At 44.4% G+C, this 22,522-nt stretch overlaps 2 protein-coding genes across 2 annotated transcripts in view; both read right to left on the bottom strand.

The window, feature by feature from the left end:
* Window positions 1-524: 524 nt before the first annotated feature.
* LOC115364001 (glycerophosphodiester phosphodiesterase 1-like) lies at window positions 525-6,927 on the bottom strand. The gene is made up of 6 exons (XM_030058395.1): window positions 6,462-6,927; window positions 5,044-5,219; window positions 3,861-3,966; window positions 3,354-3,446; window positions 2,863-3,074; window positions 525-1,578 (listed from the first exon to the last, which is right to left on the bottom strand). The coding sequence occupies exons 1-6, from the start codon at window positions 6,720-6,722 to the stop codon at window positions 1,431-1,433; spliced, it is 996 nt and encodes a 331-aa protein (XP_029914255.1). The 5' UTR covers window positions 6,723-6,927; the 3' UTR covers window positions 525-1,430.
* A 650-nt stretch (window positions 6,928-7,577) lies between these two features.
* dnaaf5 (dynein axonemal assembly factor 5) overlaps window positions 7,578-22,522 on the bottom strand; it is a 31,492-nt gene continuing 16,547 nt past the window's right edge. The window contains exons 9-13 of the mRNA XM_030058800.1: window positions 20,154-20,301; window positions 16,654-16,804; window positions 12,708-12,864; window positions 12,173-12,364; window positions 7,578-8,234 (exon numbers count right to left, since the gene is read on the bottom strand). Coding sequence (XP_029914660.1) covers window positions 8,083-8,234; window positions 12,173-12,364; window positions 12,708-12,864; window positions 16,654-16,804; window positions 20,154-20,301 — 800 coding nt within the window. The 3' untranslated portion in view covers window positions 7,578-8,082. The remainder of the gene's footprint in view (window positions 8,235-12,172; window positions 12,365-12,707; window positions 12,865-16,653; window positions 16,805-20,153; window positions 20,302-22,522) is intronic.

Genomic DNA, 22,522 nt, shown 5'->3' with positions numbered 1-22,522 from the left:
TCCCTCGGCGCTTTAAAGGGACAGTGTCCCACTGCAGAGGGCCGCCACAGTCACACTGGGACGCCAAGGGATCTACACTCTGTGGACATTTACACAATGTGAGAGGGGTCCCGACATGTGACTTTAATTTCACCCACTGGAGATACGTAATGATACGACTATTTTAATCACAGGTTTCACTTCTCCAATCCCACTCTCTACAAATTCACGACAAAACTACAGAAGAGCTTATCAGATTGGGTCAGCGGGCTAATTGGAGGTCCCGTTGTAGGCTTCTGTCTCTGCTATGGGCAGAGATGAGAAGCCATGCCTCCACCTGCCTAACGTTACAGCTCTGTGTTTACACAACACACGCGATGGTGAACAGTGTAATTACATATACAACGCAACCCTGTTTGGGACATCACAGCTTAACAAGGGGTGCAGTGTAAAATAAAAACACTAACCAACAACAAACTTCATCTGATCACATGATCCTTCAAGGAGAAACAAACACTAATATAAACAAAAAACAATTCCACTTTATTAATTTGTATTACCTTCACATTGCCACATATCTTAAATCTTACATTTTGTTAGGATGAATTATGATGAAGACCATGATAAAGATTAAGGCAGACAGACGTCAATGTATAAATAAACAGGTGGGCGAAATGAGTGACTTGATGAGTGTCCCCATACCCATTAAGTTGGGCACGTGACATCCCTGATTATAATATATCCTGTTCTTCAAACTGGTCTGCCTGCAAGATGGGGTATGCAAACTGCTTATTTTCTTGATATTTGCAGATCTGCGGTGTCTACTTTGCATGATGTATAAATGAGATGAATAACTTTACATGATAGCACACATTCATATGACATGAGAGCTGTTTTTACACTTCTATACATTCACTGATGTGTCTTTAAAAAGGTCCTCTGTAAGATCAGCACAGAAGGTAGAAAAGATCTTAGGTAGTGTAATCCTAATCCTTGGTCCAGGAGAGCAGGAGGTATCGCTGCAGGTCTTAAGGATCAGGATATTATTGAGCCGTCATGGTTTAATGTGCCTTCTGGTTTAAAGGGAAATATCATCACTGATGCTGTGTTCCTACGTCTTAGACTAATTCACAAGCGTTTCTACAAAGCTGGAGTCCTTTGATTGTGACTGCACTACTAGTTATCAGCAAAAGTTTTATTTTACCGTTTGAGTATTTCAGGGTTAAGTTGGCATGACTGGTTTTGAGACTGTTGTATTTGTATTGGCAGGGGCCGAGATGTCTATTTGCAAACTATGTTTTTCCCTCCTCAAATTCATAACTCGGAAGCTTTGGAGCATTTTCTGCAATTTTGGAACATTTACTTTTAATTAACTCCATATGGCTTGAACTATTGTGTGTGTTTGGGTGTGTGTGTGTGTATTCACAAGTCACTTCGACTCTTCAAATAATTTAGTAACGAGGATCACAGTCTTCCAGCAGGCTGTCAGTGATGTAGCTGATCTTCAGTAGGTTTTGGTAGTACTCTTTTTCCACCACTGTGTTGATGGTCCAGCCCACAACTTCGACCCCTCGCTCTGCCCAGTACTGCACATAGTCCCTGGTGAAAACAAGGGAGAGCCACAAGGATGAGGAGAGAGGAGGACAAGCAGCTGGGAGGGGTCAAGGAGAGGGATGAGGACGAAGGAAGGAAGGAAAAAGAGCCTATATTTTCAGTGATTCATATAAACTGAAGGTGATACAGATATATATAGTACAGATGATGTGATGGTGCTGCAATGTCTGTCTGTCTGTCAGCTCTTTTCAAACTTCACTCTTTGACGGCCCCAAGTGGCAGCAAAGATGGGTTTTTGCTCCACTGACAGGTGGGGCTAAATAAAACATCTCTCTCAGTGTCATGGAAAGCTTGCAAAGTCATTTGCTGCATCTACTCATGCTTCCCAGGAAATTAACCCTATCAGTTTTGGAGTCACCATCACCTTTCCTCTAGCGCAATCCTTAACCCAAAATGTCAGATTTGTTTCACAGTGTCTCACAATCTGTTGAGCAGATTAGCATGAAATGTTGTGAGCACATTCAAGTTCCCCAGAGGATGAACCATCTCAGTTCGGTGACCTCATGATCTTTTGTCCAGTGCTACTCTCAGGCCACAAGATATCACAAAATGTAACTGGTGGGTTTTGATGATATTTGGTGAGGCCTCTTGATTTTGATGACTTTATGACCTCCCCTGTAGCGCAACCTTTAGGCCAAAATGTGAAATTTGATATCTCAAAATATTTTTGATGGATTGCCATAAAATTTAAAAGGCACATTTATGTTCCTCAGAGGATAAACCCTCTCATCTTTGGTGATCTCATGACCTATTCTCTAGCATCTTTCTCAGGCTGAATCATACAGATCCTACTCTCCCACTACTTGCAATCTTCCGACATGCACAGAGCCAGCGGGACACAAGCGACAGAGGGCCCATGCTATTTCAAAATTAAAATGTCCTCATTCCCCAGAAATTACTTAAACTGTGCCCTCTTCTAAACTAAATTTCTTATTCTTTATCCCTGATGGGGTGAAAATATTTTTTGGCAACAGGTTCAAGAGAGTGTAGGGTGGTTGAAAGTGTAGCTTTGCCTGGATGCCTACAGCTGTTTATAGTTTTTCGGACAGCTTTGTATTTTGCTCTAAATTTGGAGTTGTCGGGTCTTGTGGGCTGAAGGAATTTCCTGCCAGCAATTGCACCCAGCACTTGAAATAACTTCTTGAAAACAGGACAAATCTACAGCTCTCAAAAAGGGGACAGAGCTCTTAACTCACGTCGTCCCACTCAACTTAAACATATTAGAGAATTACATGAAAGTCAAACCATACAGTATCTAGCTGCACCTACAGTGAGATGAAATCTTTCTGCATGAGGATGGCAGACACCCCACACAGGTTCCAGAGCAGGTGGTGGTGAGCCCAGTCCAGCAGGACGTCCAGCAGCCCGCTCCAGAACTGACTCCAGGATGACAGGGAGCGAGGAGTGCCATCACTAAAGCGACTCAGGCTCCAGGGCCGGTGGGTCAGAGCCGTGACCACCTTGGGGTCAGTCTGACGCATCTGTGGAGCAGAGGAGGCGGTAGGTCAACAGGGTGCTGTCAGATTACAAGAGGGACATGGGGATAAAGAGATAATTCCATATATATATTAAATCATTTAAAAAAATGAAAGAGTAAATGAGTATTTATGAGAATTTATCTGTCGGGAAACATTAATACCTCTAAATATTAAGAGTTGTTGATGACAATGTTGATGATGATGATTGATTGGCATTTTTACCATTGTTATTAGTATTCTTATTAATTAATCATGCTTTAGAGTAACTGAGGAAGACCTCACCTTGTAGATGACTTTGGGCTCAAAGGAGCAAACTACACTGGAGTTATACAGGGCAGGGAACTTCTTATACATCTCATGAAGCGCTGATGCAGCCTGGCAAAAAGAGAGCAACGCTGTTACCTTTCAGCAAGGTCGAAAGGTATCGCCTGAGGCAAAAACATTCCAATAACCCTAAAATACAAGAGATTTCAGCAAGAGAAAGAAGGTTGTTGGTGAGGTTTATGAGTAAGAAGTTACTAAACTCTACCGAGTGAGGTGAAAGTGTATGTCACAAGGAGGGGAATCTGAGTGAGCCACGTGAGGAGGCTGGAGGCCAGCTGAACTGCCACCAGCAGCTGCCAGAGACTTTGTGATCACCGCACTGGGAATGTCTGTGGATTGCCTCCTCTTACAGCTGTCTGAAGCTGCCGTAACTTCCCAGTTCCCATGTTGACATCCATATATCTAATATGTATATGTAAAGGGGCACTCAGTGAAATATTGACCTTGGGTTGGTGTGCATAGTACCTTATCGGTTTGACCTTTGACAGCAAAGAAGATGGTCAGCTGCTGTTTGATGCATTCCCCCACTGCCTCATGGAGAGTTGGGACCTTCTCTCCACTGAACTTGTCCCTGTCGCAGGAAACCACAGCAGTTTAGCCTGCACAAAAGGTTGGTCTGCTGTATTTGAGATAACATTTCTGCTATATATCTCGTTCATGCTTTCATTCTCCAAGTGTATTTTCTCTTGTCCTTGTTCTGAATCTGCATTGAAACAAAGTACAAGCAGGCACATTTTCTTACAACAGGACATAAACAGAAAAGCAAAGTAAATGATGTTAAATGATGTGATATTCCAGCAAACGTAAAACCTCTGTCACTAAACAGATTAGCATATGGCTGTCATGTACAGATAACAGGGCAATAGGCTGTTGCTGGATCAATTAATGGAAGTCTTGAAGGGTGACATTTTTGTAATGTTAAAATAATTTGCTTTTTATTCCTTTCTTTTTTTTTTTAAAATGGAGACTGATCCAACAGAGTGGTCATAATATCACTTCCTTGGATGTGGCAAGGAACGTATAAAGAAGGAAAAGACAGTATAACATGATAAAACATCAGGAGTCCATCCAGCAGCTACATGAAGCCTTGTGTGAGCCCAAATAGCTCTGTAGCCCTTTTGGTCGCTGTTAATTTCTCTCAGTTGGAGTTGAAAGAGAGCGAGAGAGAGAGAGAGAGAAGAGACTTGCACTGATGACTGACAGTGTATTGATGTGTCCCTGCCACATTGTATTTCACTGCAGAGAAACAAGGAAAGCTGCTCAAAGAGAGCTGTGATGTCGTCCTGAACTGGTTACACAAAACGGCAGCAGAGGGGATAAAGCTGCTTCAGTATTACACTGTCTCAGAAACATGAAATGGTGACACATCTGTGTAGGACAAGAGCTCACTCAAAAGAGAGGGGCATTCCTGCAACTGAAACTTTAAGGCAAAAACAAAATGCTGGTTTTCAGACAATATCAGCTCTTCTTTCATGGACACCTTGTTCTGATCGGTGCAAAGATGATGGAAAACAACTGATTAATTCCTAAAGTGCATTAATGAAGACAGTTTTGGTGATCAGCAGCATAACTGGGCAGGTCATGAAGCACCTTTGGTCCCATATCTGTGCACAGCCTAGCTCAGATGGCTTTTGGAGAGGAAGCATACTTGAGCCTGTGGCGGGCAGAGGCGTCTAGTCTTCTGAGCTGGGCCAGTTGCAATTTGTTAATCGGTCCAGAGCCATTGGTGGTGCGGTCCACAGTCTCATCATGCATCAGCACTGGCACCCCATCTGCTGTGAAACTCAGGTCCAATTCCACTCCAGTAGCCCCATTCCTACTGGCCTAGAGCAGGGAGGGAAAAGACAGAGGAAAAGACAGGGGAGAATTTTTTTCCCCCTAAACTGAAACGTACTGACAGGCGGAAATTCATAGGAGTGTTAAATGACCTGAGAAGTCGAGCCTGTATAAGGAGGGTGTCTCAGTGGTTAGCACTTTTTGTCAGCACCTTCCTGCCTGGAGTTTGCATGTGTGTTTCTGTGGTTTTCCTCAGGGGTGCTTCAGTTTCCTCCCACAGTCATTATGCCTTTGCATCTTGCACCACAATCCTTTTCAAGCCTAGCAGAGATAGACACTGAGGTCAAAAGCAACGCTGAAGATGAGTAGCAGCAAAATGGAGCACTCCTCAGCATTAACACACCCTAGGAGGTGATTAAGAAAAGTGGTTTTAGCACTGGCTCGTTGAAAGAAGCAATTGCAATTTATTAGAAATGTTATTGATTGCCATCACATCAAAGAGCTGTTTAGAAATCACTTATTGCATTAAACATAAAGGGCTTGATTTTAATAGAATGCAGACAGATCTTTTTTTAAAGGAAAAGCTTGGTGGGAAAAATCAGACATAGTTGAGATAACACTGGATCAGGTATGGATCAGGTTATTACCCTTGACCTCTTTCCTGAGACATACTGCTGAGACACAGCATGCAGTATGAGGACGGCATGTGGGACACTGTAGTGTGCTCCTGCAAGGACACTAGCTCAGCAACTTCGACATTTAAAAAGACAGGAACAGCCTGGGAGAACGGGATTTACAGTCTGTCAGTTGTGCAAAATAGGAACCTTGGGTTATGTAGTTATGGACTGGATCATCCAGTATATGCAGCATGTGTCATCCATGGAGGTGGCTTCAATATATGAGTAAAACTTGTTATGAAAGGTGCATCAGCACCCACAGCCTAATGCGGCTAACTGCATCATGTGTGCAATGAGCCACACTGTGAGGCAGCACTGCAGGGGTCTATGGAAATGTACAGTTGCCTGTACTGACTGACCATTAAAACTTAACAGTGTGTCTGTGGTCCTCAGTACTTAGTTTTAGGTGATCTTATAGTAACTGGTGACATTTTCAATCTCCTATAGTAAGCTTCACTATTTCTTAGGCCTGGAGGAGGTATGGCTTTGATGCCCCATGCTTCTAAAATGTACTTTACTAAGACTATTGTTCTTTTCTCCTAACATTTCCCTGCATGAATGTGTATGCTTGGGTATTTCCAGGAGAGGAGATGCCTGATGCTGCCTGCCTCACCTCTCTGATCGCTGCCAGTGTGTTCTCCGGAGCGTCGTGGCTCCCTGCGCGGTGCGCCACCACCGGGACGCCACCTGCAGCGGCCTTCGGCCGCAGGACCCGGCCGGCCTGGTCCGCAGGCACCGGAGGGAAGCGGAACATCACCATGAAGACGTAGAGGGATGCGGTGAGGATGGAAGCACCCGTGGCGCTCCTCGTTCCGAGCATCACCAACAGGAACACCGCCGAAAAATACACCAGTTCATCTCCAATTTGTAACATTGCGAAAGGCGCAGTGGATGAAAAAAAAAAAATCACGACCAGTATTAAAAAGTAATGCCGATGATCAGTTGTTAAGGTACACGCTATCGATGGAGCAGTATGTTAATGCCCACTGTCAGCACGCAGGTGACTGCATCATCATGAGTCAGTGAGCAGAGCCACGGTCTGGCCAGCGGCTCCAAACCCACTCCAAACATGACACTCAGCATTTTCACTACATGACAGCGCGGCTGGTGAAGGAGGGGAGACCGGGAGGGGGCAGCGAGCGCGGGGATTGGGGGCGCTTTACCGTCATTAGTGTTATTAGTGTTTAGTAGAATAAACAAGTAGGCTACAGGACTTCCGCTTACAATTTGCAGAATAAAACGCTTACTGACGAACATGCCATGTGAAGTTATTTTTGGTAGCCTGACACAAAGCAGGGAAGTGTGAACAAAGAAGGTATTCTAGGATATTTAGTCTTAATTTAATGCATTTTTTGTTGCCCTGTAGACTACATACCCAAAGGTAATACCACTACCTGTTCTATGTTCTACTACTACTACTAATAATTATCATTATCATCATCATCATTATTATTATTATTATTATTATTAGTAGTAGTAGTAGTAGTAGTAGTAGTAGTAGTATAGATTTTCAGAAAAAAATATGCTTTTATTTTGAAGGCTCATTCTGCTTATGTGAGCTGTTGCTGAGGAGAGCTGGGTGAATCCCCTCAGGCTCACACTGCCCCATCTGGTACCTGAGATGTTGACAGTTTGGGTGCGGGGCTGCTGCAAAATCGCATTGATTCCCTGAATCATCTCCACATCTTTGGACCCACTCTTTTAAAGCATTTAAAACAAAACCACAGAATGAATAAAAAAGCACTTTGTTTCATTAAAACCACAGAATGAATATAAATCAGCGCAAAAGGAATAAAAAGTTCATTTAACAATAAATGCATGAGGAAGTTTCATGAACAAACAGCCAAACATGAAAACGAAAGGAAATGAACAAAATGTGCCTCTAAAAGAAGTCGCAATAAGGACAGAGGTCCGAGGAGAGTATCCAGCTGAATTCATGAATTATCAGAATAGTTCGCACCAAAAAGAATACTCAGTCTTTATTTACTGACTTTCATGTAGGTCAAAACTCAACTCAAGTCCACCATCTGGATAATGACTGAATTTTCATTTTGGGGTTGAACTAGTCCTTTAACACAAGGCCACCAGCGTGGAAAACAGCCCAATCACATTAGTTCGTGTTAGATTGTTCATCAACACTGGTTTTACAGTAAAAGGTGAAAATGAGAAGGGTAATTCTTTAAACTAAGGCACAAACTCCAGTCTTTGCATTTGTTTCAGAGAGTAACAGGGTGTTACTCTGCACAGTCTCCAGTCTCCTCTGGTAGTGAGTTGATGTGCTGGAGCAACTGGTCGCAGTAGGCAGGGCTGCGCTGTTTGTCCCTCGCCGCCTCCACTTCCCTCTTTAAAAGTGCCGGGTAGACTGAGCTGCCTGTCTTCAGGACCCCTGCGCACGCACACACACACATACACACACACACACACACACACACACACAACACAACCACACAGCAGAGACAAGACCCAGTCAGGATTAGGCTGTGATGGTAGCAGACACATCTTTCACTGAAGTAAAACCAGAAATAATCTGATAGAACAGCTGGTCTACTGGTCCTCAGGAAAATGTGGAATAGCTTTATTTCACTAGAAATTAATTCACTCAAAATTGTTATCATATTAAAAATGTGTGATTATTTTAACATAACATATTTTAATCTCACCAATTTGAACCTATTTCATTGTTCAAGTATGACATCAAGTATGACATCATATCTCAACAATTTAATCTCTCAATATCAGGGCCTCTATAAGGTCAGAGATCAGGGATTAAAACTGACAAAGGGTTACCATAGAATTAATTTTTAGGGTGATTTGTAAAGAGTTACAGGTGGTCGGAGCACAGAAACTAAAAGCAGATCTTCTGAGCTCAGTATAGACTTGAGGGACAGGCTTGGGTGAAAGCCAGTCACCAGACAGAGTTTGATATGGTCCAGAGGACCAGTCTACCATAGAAATGATATAAGATGGCAGCTTCCCAACAAGGGTTAAAGAAATACACATGCTTATCACATCTCTCAGATAGATAAGACCACCCAACTTTTTTGTACAAGATGCCATGATGAGTACTATAAACATCACCAGTAAAAAACCCGAGGCTTGAATGATAAGAGTTTAAGACTGTCTATAAATCATATCACCATAATCCATAACATAGAGCAATAACAGGAATAAAAGAGAGAGACACAGCTACAAAGCATAGGCAAGTTATTTCTATTTCTATACAAAAAAGTTAACATTAGTTTTACTAACAATGTTACACTGCTTGCATCAAACACTTTAACATGGAGTAGAATTCCATAAATTTGAAATACTTACTAACATTTAAGTATACGCAATGCATGATAATCTATTCACATGTACTGTGCCAAACATGCCAAAATTCTAGTTTTAGTTACTTATACTTAGATTAGGCTTACGCTTAATCACACAGGTACTTTCCATCTCTCATACAGACATTGTATGTTGGTGTGATGTTTTCTACAATGTCCAAGAACAGACAACATGCCTGCAACATGGCAATGATGAACTCATTAATTTTGCAGTTCAAACGTGCAGATGTCCTGTCTTTCCACTGGGTGGCGATAACTCCCTGTCTTATTAGACTGTTTCCTCCTTCAGTTCCCACATCAGCGCTGGGACCTACCGCTAAGCCTCAGAGGTATATAGAATTACTTGAATTGCTGTCAACGGTAAATGCTTAGGAAATCACGCTGCAAAAGTGGCGCTCCAGTGGTGACACGCCGTCACTCTGGATGAGTTAGCTCATGTAAACTCATCATCTGATACCTCAAGGAGCCCGCCTTTGTTCTTTTAGGAGATGAAGGGGATTTTTACCCCATGTGTGCACTGTACTCTGTTGAGGTGGAGTGATACTTTGAAATAAAGAACAATGATGACTCGTGAGAAGTGAGTTATGCCAGTGCCAATAGTGTGTGTGTGTGTGTGTGTGTGTGTGCGTGTGTGATTGAGCAGGTAGCAGACCTGCTGCCAGGGCAGTGGGATTAGTAAGGGGGAAGAGAGAGAATGCAGGAGGAGAGGGAGGGGTGGCGGTACTGTCCATCATGCTGTCAGGACATGCTGCAGACATCAAGCCACTTCCCAGACATGCGTTTGAAATCCAAGAACCATAAGAATGGGATCAAGAATAAAAGGAACAAAGAGAAAGAGATAGAGAGGAAGAAAGAGTGGAGCAGCAGGGAAAAAAAAAATCTTCAAACGGAGCCATGCATGAGAGAGTGGAATGTGTCCAGATTTGCGGTGCAGGCGGTTATGGCTGCTGTCAAATTCAGATGATCACTCGGCACAATGTAAGGTCATCTCATTTCACCGGGAGACTCCCAGCTGTGTCCTAGCTCTCTTCAACACGCATGCACTTCAGGGTGATTTTTATGTACAGGGCAGCACATCCACATCTTTATACTGTACAAGACCGATGGATTCAAACCATCTCTATGAACTAGGAAAAGGAAGAAAAGACTGGATGCTCTTAGTAGTCAAACACACTCCAAAAGTGAAAAAGTGGGAGAAAAAAAAGGTAAAAACAGGTAACCTTGAAAAGCCTTTATTGCAGTGGCTATACAATTAAAAAGGAATTCTCAAAAACACCCATCTTGTGTGAAAACCTGGCAGTATTTTAAAAGACTTGTCAAAGTGCACACAAGTGACCAGCACTCGCCTATGAGAAAAATAGTTTCTGAGCGAAGGTCGGTTCTTAAGGGCTGATTTACAGCTGTATTGTTCCAGCTTTTACAGTCAAGGTCACAGACACTTAACAACCAAAGGCAATGACAGAAATGCTTATTGTCCTTGGAAGGCTTTCAAAAGCCGTCTAGAATTCACGGTATGGAAGCTATTGCTGCATCTGGTGAGTGTGAGAATGCCCCCCCCTCCCGTCTAACCATATGAGCTGAGAGATCCGAGGCCTCTCATCTCTGGCTAAAGCATCAGTGCTCACCTGCGCCCTGTCAGAAGTAATGACAGCTAACATCCATGAGAGTGGGAGAGAGTGAAAAGCCCAGAGGAGCTAAGCCCTCCGGTTACACACTTCAGGAAAAGCCACTCAGACTTTCCAGCAATACATAAATAAAACACACCCGTGAAGCTGCAGATCATTGCCGAGCCTCTCGGAAAACATGTCGAACTCGAGAGGAAGAGGGGAAGAGATAGAGGGAGGGGAGAGGGACAGATAAAAGACAGAGGGATTAAGTGGAATGGGTGTATGTGTGGAGAGATGGAGGGAAAGGGCGTCTCCATGTGGTTTTGATTAGAGGAGCACCATTTGGAGATCTCCTATAGGGAGCGCTGGGGGAAGGCGGGAGGGGGCACATTAGCTCCACAGATAGCCCTGCCTGGCCCAGGTGGATGGAGGGTACAGATGCATTTCTTTCGGCAGGGTGCTGGAATGTCACTTGCACACACACCGTCCTGTATCTGGATCCTATGTTTCACTCCCCTGAATCCCACCTCCAGCTCAGCAGTCAATAGATTTCCTTTGGCACTTTGGGGGTGGGGTGTGGGGGTTTAGCTTGAGCTGCCACTGGTGATGAATTGCGAGGAAAAGGAGCATAATGGAGAGCCTTTGAAATAAGGGAGAGGGGGACCTGCTGGAAGTGGGCCAGGGCAATAAGCTAGCGTTTGATAGAAGATACCCTAATTCCTCTCATCCGTCTATGAGTGGCTGGGACACTGCAGGCAGGTCTGCAGAGTATCACCGCTTGACTGCGTCATCACCTCATATTCCAGATCATCATCTTCGCTATGTGTTATCAGCGAAATGCGTTTATCAGATAATCAGCATCAATATGCCTACCTCTCATCATCATCTCTAGTCATATATATGCATTATATATGTAACTATATGTTTCATATTACATGTCTCCCTTGTGGTTATCTTTCCAATCCTCCCTGTTCTTATCAGCTGTGCTGTCGAGGGCTGTCGGTAAAATGTTTTTAGAAGAACATTCATAAATGCATTAAAGACCACCTTGAAAAAAAATTGCTATATTTCATACAGAGATATGGTTATGATTAACAGTGAAGCTTAAGATAGGCTTGAAGGAAGGGCTAGTATTTCAATTCCCTCCCCTGTATACTGTTAATATCTCACCCCGCTATGGCACATTCCTCAGGGAGTAAAGGTAGCCTGATTTTTTTTTCTTGGATGCAAGCTAATTATTCATTTTTGCACCCACTGTCAAAACAGTGTAATCAGGATGTGTTGACTTCCCCCATGTTAAATCTTCAAAACAACCTCAGCATCAAAGCTCACACAAATCTGCTGTAATCTTGGAGCTTTCTAGTTAACCCCCCCAAGCCCAATCTCACCGAGCACTTGTTCCTGCACTGAGTTGTCAGGGTCGTCCAGGTGCAGGAGGAGCTGCTGGAAGAGCAACTCCAGGTGACGAGCGCACAGTTTGGGGTTGTAGTCTTTGGTCAGGCTGGACAGCCACAGCCCCAGAGCCTGCAGAGCCATGCGGCGCACCTCCTCACTGCTGTCGTCCAGACGCTTCAGCAGCTCTGTGGGGGGAAAGACAGTCACACAGACCCACAGGACTCAATACACACCAGCAATTCTTGAACAGTAGGGAGACCTTTAAAGTCATGTACATCAAAAATGTATATTAGGTATTGTATAGTCAGTGTACTATACGTTACAACTAATGACTAAAATTATAACCATATTTTTGTCTTGATGCTGTGATCACAATTATTAATCATGATTATCAGAAGACATAATTTTACTTTATTTTTTGGAATCTTATATGAACACTGCAACCATAACCCGGCACCATGCACATGTACATTTCAATGTGCGACAGGATCATGTGTATTTGTGTGTGTGCATGTGTCCATCCTCTACCTGGGTAGATCTTGTTGAGTGCATCAGGGTGCAGACTTGGTCCTGTGAGTTTGAGAATGGTGGACAGGGAGCGACAGGCCAGCAGTCTAGCCATCTGGGAGTCCTCCTCTAAAGCAGACAACACCTGGGGACTCAGCTTCTCCTCCACACGCAGCAGCTATAGACACAACAGAGACAGAAATTCAAACTGCCTTCATGGTGGAGAATGGAGAAGTCTTGTCTCTAGTTCACTTTCTAGTTCACAAACGTTTATTTAACCGGGCAGTCCTGGTTCATTACCTCCACCTATGGAGTTTGAAGCGGTCATGTTTTTGGGGGTTATGTCTGCATGAAAATTTGAGGTCATGGGGCTAGGAAAAACTGATGATCTTCTAACACCGACAGGCCAAAGTGGGGTGTGGCACTGGTGTGATTAACTTTTGGTAAATATCCCAAACTCACTACTGTAAACGGAGAGCACTCCATTCTGTTTGTCCAAGCGCATGAATGGTGCATGCCATTCCTCTGACCTGCCTCATCCCATCAAACCATTCATAATGACACAATTCATAATGACATAATGACTTTGGCATTAATCAAAGCTATATTATTTTTGTTGACTTTGAACAATTTGTCTATTTTTGCAATTTTTGCATATCTGAGACAATGGACCAATACTCCCATTTTAGCTGATCATGTGGTGTGTGAAGTGCATTGTGGGATTGTTGGGGCACAAGCAGTGGGATCACTGCTGGCAAAACCATGAAAGCAGATACAGTGGTTGACGCTGGGAGTACAGAGAGAAATTACGACAGCTGGAGAGTTGATAATTTAAAATGGTATTCATCAGACCACAATATCCCTGTAACGTGAGTGGACACAGAAAAATAAGTTTTAATAAGACTGTAATGCGTATCTATCTTAAAACTAAAGCCTAGGGTTGTACCAGCAGATTACACTGTAATTGAAAATGAGAGGCTGTCCAAGGTAAGTCTGGATGTTGTCATTAGCCTTCCTGACCCCAATACTCTTCTGTGAGGTTAGGAAGACAGCCCAGCCAGTTATCCCCATCTCACACAGAGAGATGTAGAACCAGTTTGCTTTCCACCAGAGAAAAACAGATCATTTTCATCTGGGGGGTATTTCACGACGCGAGCTTACCATATTAAGAAGTTGAAGCTAATGCCTTGCTTAACCTACTGTCAACATTCAATCCAGGCTCAAGCTGTTCCACTAACACAACGGTGATGATAATGGTTAACACCTTTTCACGTATCACTCAGCCAGTTCTCGTGAGCTGTTTGTGTGCGAGAAGCAAAAAGAAGTCCCATTGCACCACAATGGAACACGTACGTGATTGTAAAGTAACCTTTATTTTTTTCTGGTTTTCTGTTAATGATAACTAGAGAATGTAATGAGATAATGTGTTTTTGATTTCCCTGTTTCCTTGAACATTTCAAGGGCAGATGAATGCCTTAGTCAAAGCTGTGAAGTTAAATCAACTTCAAAGAAAGTCCAAATTACTTATGAATCATTGTGTGGTAAGGGGAGGCGTATGTCTGTGGTGGTCAGGTGTGTTTGTTACCACGGCAATGGAGGTGGGGTGGGGGATTCACACTTTACATACGGTAATGTGACAAAAATTTCACTGTTGAACTTAGGCTGAAGATATTCTCGCATTTAACTCCATGTTTGATGGCTGCCGTGCGAATCCTGCATCTGTTTGGGGTGCTGGTTGTGCACATTCTCTGAAAGTAACGCTACGCATCTGCAAAATGCAATACACAAGTGAACGGTTGGGGCAGGATTTGGGCAGTGTGAGGATGTGACAGGGTCAGGGGTCAGTAAGGGTGTGAAAGGCCTTTGCATACCATCTATGATGGTGTTGCTGCAACTTTTTCTGCTGTGATCTCAGAATTAACAAAACAGTAACCTCCTTGGCTGTTGCTATGTTTATTGTTTACATTGTGCAAATCTGTGAGATCTATTTATATTCTGGTCATGGTCATGGCTGAAGATCATGGCTAGACTGAATACAGTTCGAGTTCACTGCCAAGTACATACGCAAGATTTCCCCTCAAGAAGCAGTCGGTCGCAAATGTGTGCTTAAATGCAAGTATATCTCTGGCCTTGGACAGCATTACAGTGGTGAAAGCTGATTGCAGTTCTTGCTGGTATTTATCATCCAGTTATGAGCAGGAAGACTTGAAATAAGCTTGGAGTATTAGCTTCGCTCCCTTGGTGGAATAACCCCCTGGAGTGTCTAAAGTGCTCCAGGCTGTTCTTAAGTTGGATTTGCTGCTGGTTTACATTAAACCCACCAAAAAATGTAAAACAAATTTGTGTCCGTCTAACACATTTACACTTACATGCAATAATCCACATTGAGAGCTGGGGGTAAAAGCCTGAATACTGATGGTAACAGCAAATCCTCAGGGTATCTGCAGGATAACAGTTCCCAAACTTTCTGGAAGTGTGTGTGTATGTGTTGAAATGTGTTTTTTGGGTTTTTTTTTTTGACCAAAGTGAAAAATCACCTCACGTATGGCAGATTCATATTGGGATTGGCGTTGGGTCAGATTGGCAAGACACACAGGCATGAAGCCTAACTTTGTAAATCCTGCTAAGATAGATGTTCATCACGCTCCCAGAGCCACAGGGTGAGGGGTGATGGCAAAAACGTCTGTCACTCTGTCTGTTTGCTATCGTAACTGTGCAGGCAAAACATTTCAAAAAAGAGTGAGCAAAGAGGGAGGGAGGCAGGCAGAAAGAGGAGGAAACTTTGGCAGAGACACATCCAGCATTACATCAGTGACAATCTCAGGGTGCCAAGTGTAACTGGAGCAGCTAATTGTTTTCACAGGAAGGAGTGAAAGAACAATGTCCTTCTGACTGAAACCCTATTTGATTTGCCTGTGGAAATGTTCACACAAACACTTGTGCTCACACGCACACATATCATTGTGTTGTTATACTTGTGAGGACGTGTTTTTGACTTGAGTCCCTAATCCCTAAACCCTAAATCTTACCTAATGTTAAAGTGAACCCAAAGTCGTACCTCTGAGAATCACCCTCGCTTTACTCTGGTCTGGGAAACAGTCCTATTTAGTCACCGCTTTTCCAGGTTCTCCACTCTTGTGAAGACGTTTGGCCCCGTAAGATAGTAAAAACTTGATCACACACCAACACCCACTCACCCACGCACACACCGTCCCCCAGCTGTTTGCTTCTCCTTGCAGTTAAAGATGTGTGAACGTAAGAGGTGTGTGCACTGGCTTTGACTGGTTAGTTCAAACACAGAAGGACAAACACAGCCAGGCTAGAGGGCGTGTGTGTATGTGTGTGTGTGTGTGTGTGTGTGTGTGTGTGTGTGTGTGTGTGTGTGTGTGTGTGTGTGTGTGTGTGTGTGTGTGTGTGTGTGTGTGTTATCATGCATGGGCACACGCTCCCAGAAGCAGGTGCGAGGCCCTGTCCTGGTGATAGTTCCTACGTCTAACAACGGTCCAGCACAGTGGAAGCATTGTTCCTCAGGGACAAAGGTATGTGAACCCGCTTGCCCCCTCGTACACCTGCTACCCTGCTGTGGCCAACTCCTGTGGCCAAGGAGAGCAAGATGGCGGATGATATATATTTTCCTAAATGGCCAAGTGGGACCATCTATTTGATGTGAAATGAACAAAACAGAGAGCTTGAGCTAAATGTCATCTCCTGGTGGAGTGAAAGAATGCACCTCCACATCTTTTCCTTTTACAACTGACTCAATAGGAAGTGTTTCTGCAGATCAGACATCAGGAATACACACTACGTGAGTCCATAACCAATGCGTGTGTGGAAATGGATGTTGGCACCGAGTGTATTTTGCTGTCAAATATATCCATACATCATGACCCATTCATACAATAAGCAGCATTAAGGAGACATGGAGATGTCATTTCTGCAGGACGTGTGTGTGTGTGTGTGTGTGTACCTGTCCAGGCGTGACGGTCCCTCCGTGCAGCAGGGCCAGCAGGCAGCTGAGGGCCGCGGTGCGGATGGCAGCGGCAGTGCGGCCTGCGTGCCACACCAGGTTAGGAAGCAGCGCCTCACATAGAAACATCTCTGATTCATCACAGAAACGTCTAGAAGGACGGAGGAACGCAAGGAAGGAAGAAGAAAGAATAAGGATAACAACGAGGGAGTAAGGACAAGCGTTCCTATCTTCATTTTTAAAGGAATAGTTCACCCAAAATACAAAAAATTCCCACTTATCCATAATGCTATCTCTTCGTTCAGATAGTTTCAATGTGATTTAGCGAGGTTTACAGCCTGCTGTGACTTTCCTGGTCTCCTGAGGCTCCATGGATTCTTTTGTGGAGCTCAAACCATCAAAAATTTACATGTGAGGAGCTGACAAGCAACAGCTCTTTCCTAAAACAATGACACAGATACCTGCTATAATCTGACAATCGCTTGGGGGCAATGAGTTTTGCTGGGAAGTATTTTCTGATGAAGAACACCACGCTGATTCTAACTCATCCTCAAAGGAGGTGGAGAAATACAGGCTGGTGCTCTTAAGCAGAGGACGTCAGGTGTTGTTGGTTTTGGAAAAAGATGTTGCTGTCATGTTGGAAAGGTACATTTTTTGATGGTTTGAGCCCCAATGCATCTGGGTGCTGGAAGACAGGGAAGATAGCAGAGGACTGGAAACCTTGCCAAATCACACAAAACACTATCTGGATGGAGAGACTGTGCTACAGGGGAAAGAGGAAAAATATATTTTTGGCATTTTGGGTAAACTCCATCCTTTAAAACCATACAGTATTTCAGTAAAGACTACTTTGGACTGAGCACCATTTTGACAAGGGATAATCATGCTCATAACACACGGTGAATGATGACCACTGCTGGGAATGCCACGTCGCTTTGCAAGCGATGGCTGAGCAGTGACTGCAGCCATCATGACACAACCAAGTGTTGTTATTTTCCCACACTGACTCTCAGAGTCGGGGTTGGGGGGTGGGCGACCAGGAGGAGAGGAGTGGAGAACATCTGGGTGTCCTCCTTTTCTCAGTCTCCCTGTGTTTTCCACACTGGCTTAAGCCCACTGACATCCACTCACGCACTACCAGAGTCTGTGAACTCTCTCCACCCTCTGGCTGCTGTCATTAGTCTAGAAAAAAACTTCAACTTGTGTTTGACAGAGCAATCTTGTAGGGCAAAGCGTGGATGGGGTGTACTGTAGAGTGTATTTGCCAATAGGGGGAGCCTTTGTGCCACTAATGCAGCTAGCTGTCATTGCGTCCCCTCCTGTAAACAGGTGTTGAAAGTTCCTCATACATACCGCCAAGAGATGGAAAGACATATTTCCACAATGCAAAGAACTGCAAGACTGTGTACTGTATTTGCGCACACAACTGCACACACACACACAGACACTAACACACACGCTCACACGTTATCTCATTTTCCTTGTGAGTGAGAAATGATTTCAGGGGAAGTGAAGGATGAATTCTCATTTCTCACATATCACCTGCTACTTAGGTATCACATTCGCCTTTTTAATCACAGCACATGACTCCACATGAAACAAAGACATTTTGTGTGTGTCTGTGTGTGTGTGTGTGCGTGCATGTGTGTGTGTATGTTGATGAAAGGTACTTCCACGAGCACAAACCCCTTTCCCTTTCCCCTTGTTCTACAGCTGAGCTGTCGTTATGTCATTTTGATCGTAGAACAAAGATCAGAGGGTTTCTCCATAACTATCATTGTCCCCTTGATGACATAGAGCGTGTGTGTGTGGGCTGCAATCTGCTGAGCAAAGATTGCATAGGAGAGAAACATAAATCATGGATGGAGGAGATAAGTGTGAATGGAAATATTAAGGTAGACCGCACCACACCCGACATAAGTTCAGTGTTTGTTTGAAACCTTTTGAAGGTGTAATATGATTTCTGGCCCCTGATGGTCCTGTGATTACCAGAGAAATAGCTTAAGAATGAAAGGAGCAGTTAGCAGCGCAGGTGGCCGCAATGAGAGTTGGAGGGAGAGACAGAGGCCTCTTTTGTCTAATATGCACATTTAGGGATAAAATAATCTGATGAAAGCTGAAAACAAAGTTCCAATTTCCATGTTTTTGGCTAAGGTGGCAGTGTGTTTTGGCTTAAGAACACCTCTGTTGCTTTATGTAGCATATTTCACTGACAGGAACTTGTTTTTTTTTTTTTTTTGTACTCTTTATACTGATGCCAGTTTCTTTCCAAAGAAGCTCTCAGATTCTCACCATATAAAAGATTACCTATTCTATCCCAGCGGACCCTTACATGACCTTAATCAGGCCTAACGGATCCTTTTGGCTGCGGTGACACACACTGCACAGCCGTCATCACAGCGACCCACGTGACGAGTTTTGTCTTTTTGATCGACAGGGGCAGCTGCTGTGAGCGTCGGGACTAGGGAAGTGCAGGGCTTCGGTCTTAACGCATTCCCCCAGATTATAGCTCTGAGCCTGGGATGAGGAACACACAGCTGAGGGCTTGAAGGAGACCCAGGAGGGAGAAAGGGGGCATCACAGGGAAGGAAGCCACAAATGGGGGCTCTTGGCTGGGGCATCGGCTCAACCCCTCCCCTCGTTTTCCTGACGAAACTCTTACATCTTCCACTGCCCCTATTTTATTATGCTCAGCCTTGGAGTTCAGAGATAAGTAAGTGATCATTCAAGGCATTATTAAATCACTGAGGACAGATCCAGATAGCATGCACCACGCATGCTGGTATGCTGGAATGATTAACTAGTTTGAGTTGGTTCATCTGATACTCCCCAAGAGGCTGAGTCAACCCTAGTGGGACAGCTTACAATCTAGGTGGTGACACATAAGTGGAACGGGGGATCGGGGTTTATCACAGAGCTTTAGCTGCTGCTCCGCCGAGGCAGGCCTCACCAAATTCTGCTCACTGCTCTCCTCTCATTGAAAATGAATCATAATGAGCCACCATTCGTTCGGCCCTTTACGGAGGTACGATGTGAAACTGCACCATTGTATATTTCCACTTGTGAAAGTGTATGTTTTTCCTCACAACGGTCCCTTGTGGGTGGAGGTGCTAATTTGCAGGTTAATAAGAGGAAAGTGCTAAAAATATGAGCCGTGTTAATAGTGACAGCTTTACTCACACAGTCTAGACGAACCTAAACAACTGGTTGAGATTTAAGCTCAGCAACCTACTGTAATGAAGAAATGGTGGAAAATAATCATGGGATACAGACTTTTGTGTGTGTGTGTGTGTGTGTGTGTGTGTGAGAGAGTGAGAGAGAGAGAGGCAGAGAGAAAGAGAGTGTGTGTCTTTGTTCACTGGAAAACAAGGAACTTTTCATCTCTACTGTACCTGTATTAAGAAGCATCCTTTCCTTAGTTCACTTGTTTATAAGTCAGTTTTGTGTGTGTGTGTGTGTGTGTGTGTGTGTGTGTGTGTGTGTGTGTCCGTTCCTCTCACCCCTGGGAGTTCAGTGTGTTGCCTGAATCTAGCAGTAGTTTGGCGAGCATTGTGAAGATGCTCATCCTCATCTCTGGGTCTCTGTCTGGGTGGAGGCAGCTCCGGAGTAGCGGCATCAGCTGGCTCACAAACTCCCCTAACACTGGACCTAGGACACACACACACACACAAACACACTCTAGTGCTGATATCCAATATCTTCCCACCCATAATATATTAGTTACCAGTTTATCGGTTCACCAGCATCCCTTGTGATGTGATGCTGTTGACAACATAATACTTTACAGGGGATTTATCTTTTTGTTTCCCCCTCTTCCACAAGGCCAGCTACGGAACGGCACTTGGAGCTGGTAGACTTTGCTCCTTGGCAACACAGGACTTGAACCTGCATCTTCTGGGTGAGGCTTTGGACTGACTACTACCACCCTGCACCGACAGTCCACTGATTTTCAACAGTCCTCTGGCTCACATTCATTGTGCAACCACTAATACTCAGCCTTCCCACTAAATACCTATAATTAAAAACTACGATCTTCCCGGTTCAAAGTGAAAACCCAAAATCCCCTGACTTTCACCTCTGTGTTTTTAATGTCCCATCTTTCTGAGAACCGAATGCCAAAAGACAAACAAGAAAATGCCCGCACGCAAACAGACTTTTTTTTTTTTCTAAATCATCATTATTGACCGATGAGCTTGTGTTACTCAGACATCTATGGAATGGTGAGACAGTGACACACAGGCTAAGAGGAAACGGGCAATAAAAAGGTCTTTGTGCGAGAAGGAGTTTCTATATGAGTGTCCATTACAGGAAAAATGGGAAATTAACAGTGAATGTATTCCCAGTTACACACACTCACCCACTGACCGTCTGACCACATGTTTACAGAGCCATATATAGTACTGTGCATGTTTGTGTGTGTGTGTGTGTGTGTGTGTGTGTGTGAGAGAGAGCGAGACAGACAGAGTGAGAGTGTGAGAGAGAGTATGTGTGATGACTGATATGTGTCCATGCCCCGTGTGAGCCCAATGTTACAGACGTGAGAGGAGACAGAGGAAATCCTGAGATGCCCCGAGGGTAGTGGTAGTGTGTGTGTGTGTGTGTGTGTGTGTGTGAGCGAGGGGGGGGGGGGGGGGGGGGGGGGGGCACAGAGAGAGCGAGAGAGAGGGAGAGAAAACGACTTCATCCAATTGGAATGTGTGAATGTGTGAGTGTGTCATATTAACCAGAGGTGTTAGAGCGGCCGTCAGCAGGTCACCTCAAGCTGACCACAGATATGACAGGGCAGTGATAGGGGATTTCACTACATTGATAGAGACAGACACACACACACACACACACACACACACACACACACACACACACACACAGTTCTCGCCATTGCCTACAGGATGTGGTGCTGGGTGATGATGATGGAATGTGTCAACAGTCAATGTGTGTCCCCAGCTAACTGTCTTTTCATATAAATGGTGAGAGAGAGAGAGAGAGAGAGAGAGAGAGAGAGAGAGAGAGAGAGAGAGAGAGAGAGAGAGAGAGAGAGAGAGAGAGAGCCACAAACACACACACACACACACACACACACACACATTGATCACCGACCAGACATTCAGACATTCTCACCACAGCTGAAGGAAAAGACAAGCATTGTGAGGAGGATATGAGAGGGCAATATTTAGTCCTGTCTCTGGGAAAAAAAAAAAAAAAAAAAGACTGAGTGTGTGTGAACAGCTGATGAGCAAGCAAAATGAGCAATTCTCAGTTGTCAAGTTGACTACCGTCGATTGTTACACGAGGAGGGGCGATTTCATCCAATCATGTGCACTTCAAACAAAAAAGGGTCGCGCACGGTCTCTGTTCTGCTCCCCAAAAACAAAAGTCTTTAGGTCTTGTTAATGGACCAGAGGTCACAGCTTCAGGAGTTAACCCTACGCACACACACACACACACACACACACACACACACACACACACACACACACACACACACACACACACACACACACACACACACACACACACACACACACACACACATAGCTTCAAAGTGGCCTTGATCCAGGGGGAGGTCAAGAGCAGACGACTGTGGTGTTTTTTGATGTAGTGACCTGCTCTGGGATCACTTGGTGGACTGAGGCTGGACTGGTCACTTAGCCGTGGGAGTGGGAGAGTGTGTGTGTGTGTGTGTGTGTGTGTGTGTGTGTGTGAGAGAGAGAGAGAGAATGTGGTGGGAGGGGTGGGGGGATTAGAGGGGTACACTTCAGCTGCCCATTCAATTAGAGAGAGGGAGAGAGGGAGAGAAAGATGAAAGTGTGGTGACGGGAGGAGCTGTTGACGGAGGATTATAAAGGATAGAAGGGATAGAGACAGAGGT

Source organism: Myripristis murdjan, chromosome 8 (genome assembly GCF_902150065.1).
Source record: "Myripristis murdjan chromosome 8, fMyrMur1.1, whole genome shotgun sequence".
In the NCBI taxonomy this organism is placed as follows: domain Eukaryota; kingdom Metazoa; phylum Chordata; class Actinopteri; order Holocentriformes; family Holocentridae; genus Myripristis; species Myripristis murdjan.
The sequence above is the reverse complement of the archived record's forward strand: the minus strand, read 5'-3'. Positions and strand labels throughout refer to the sequence as shown.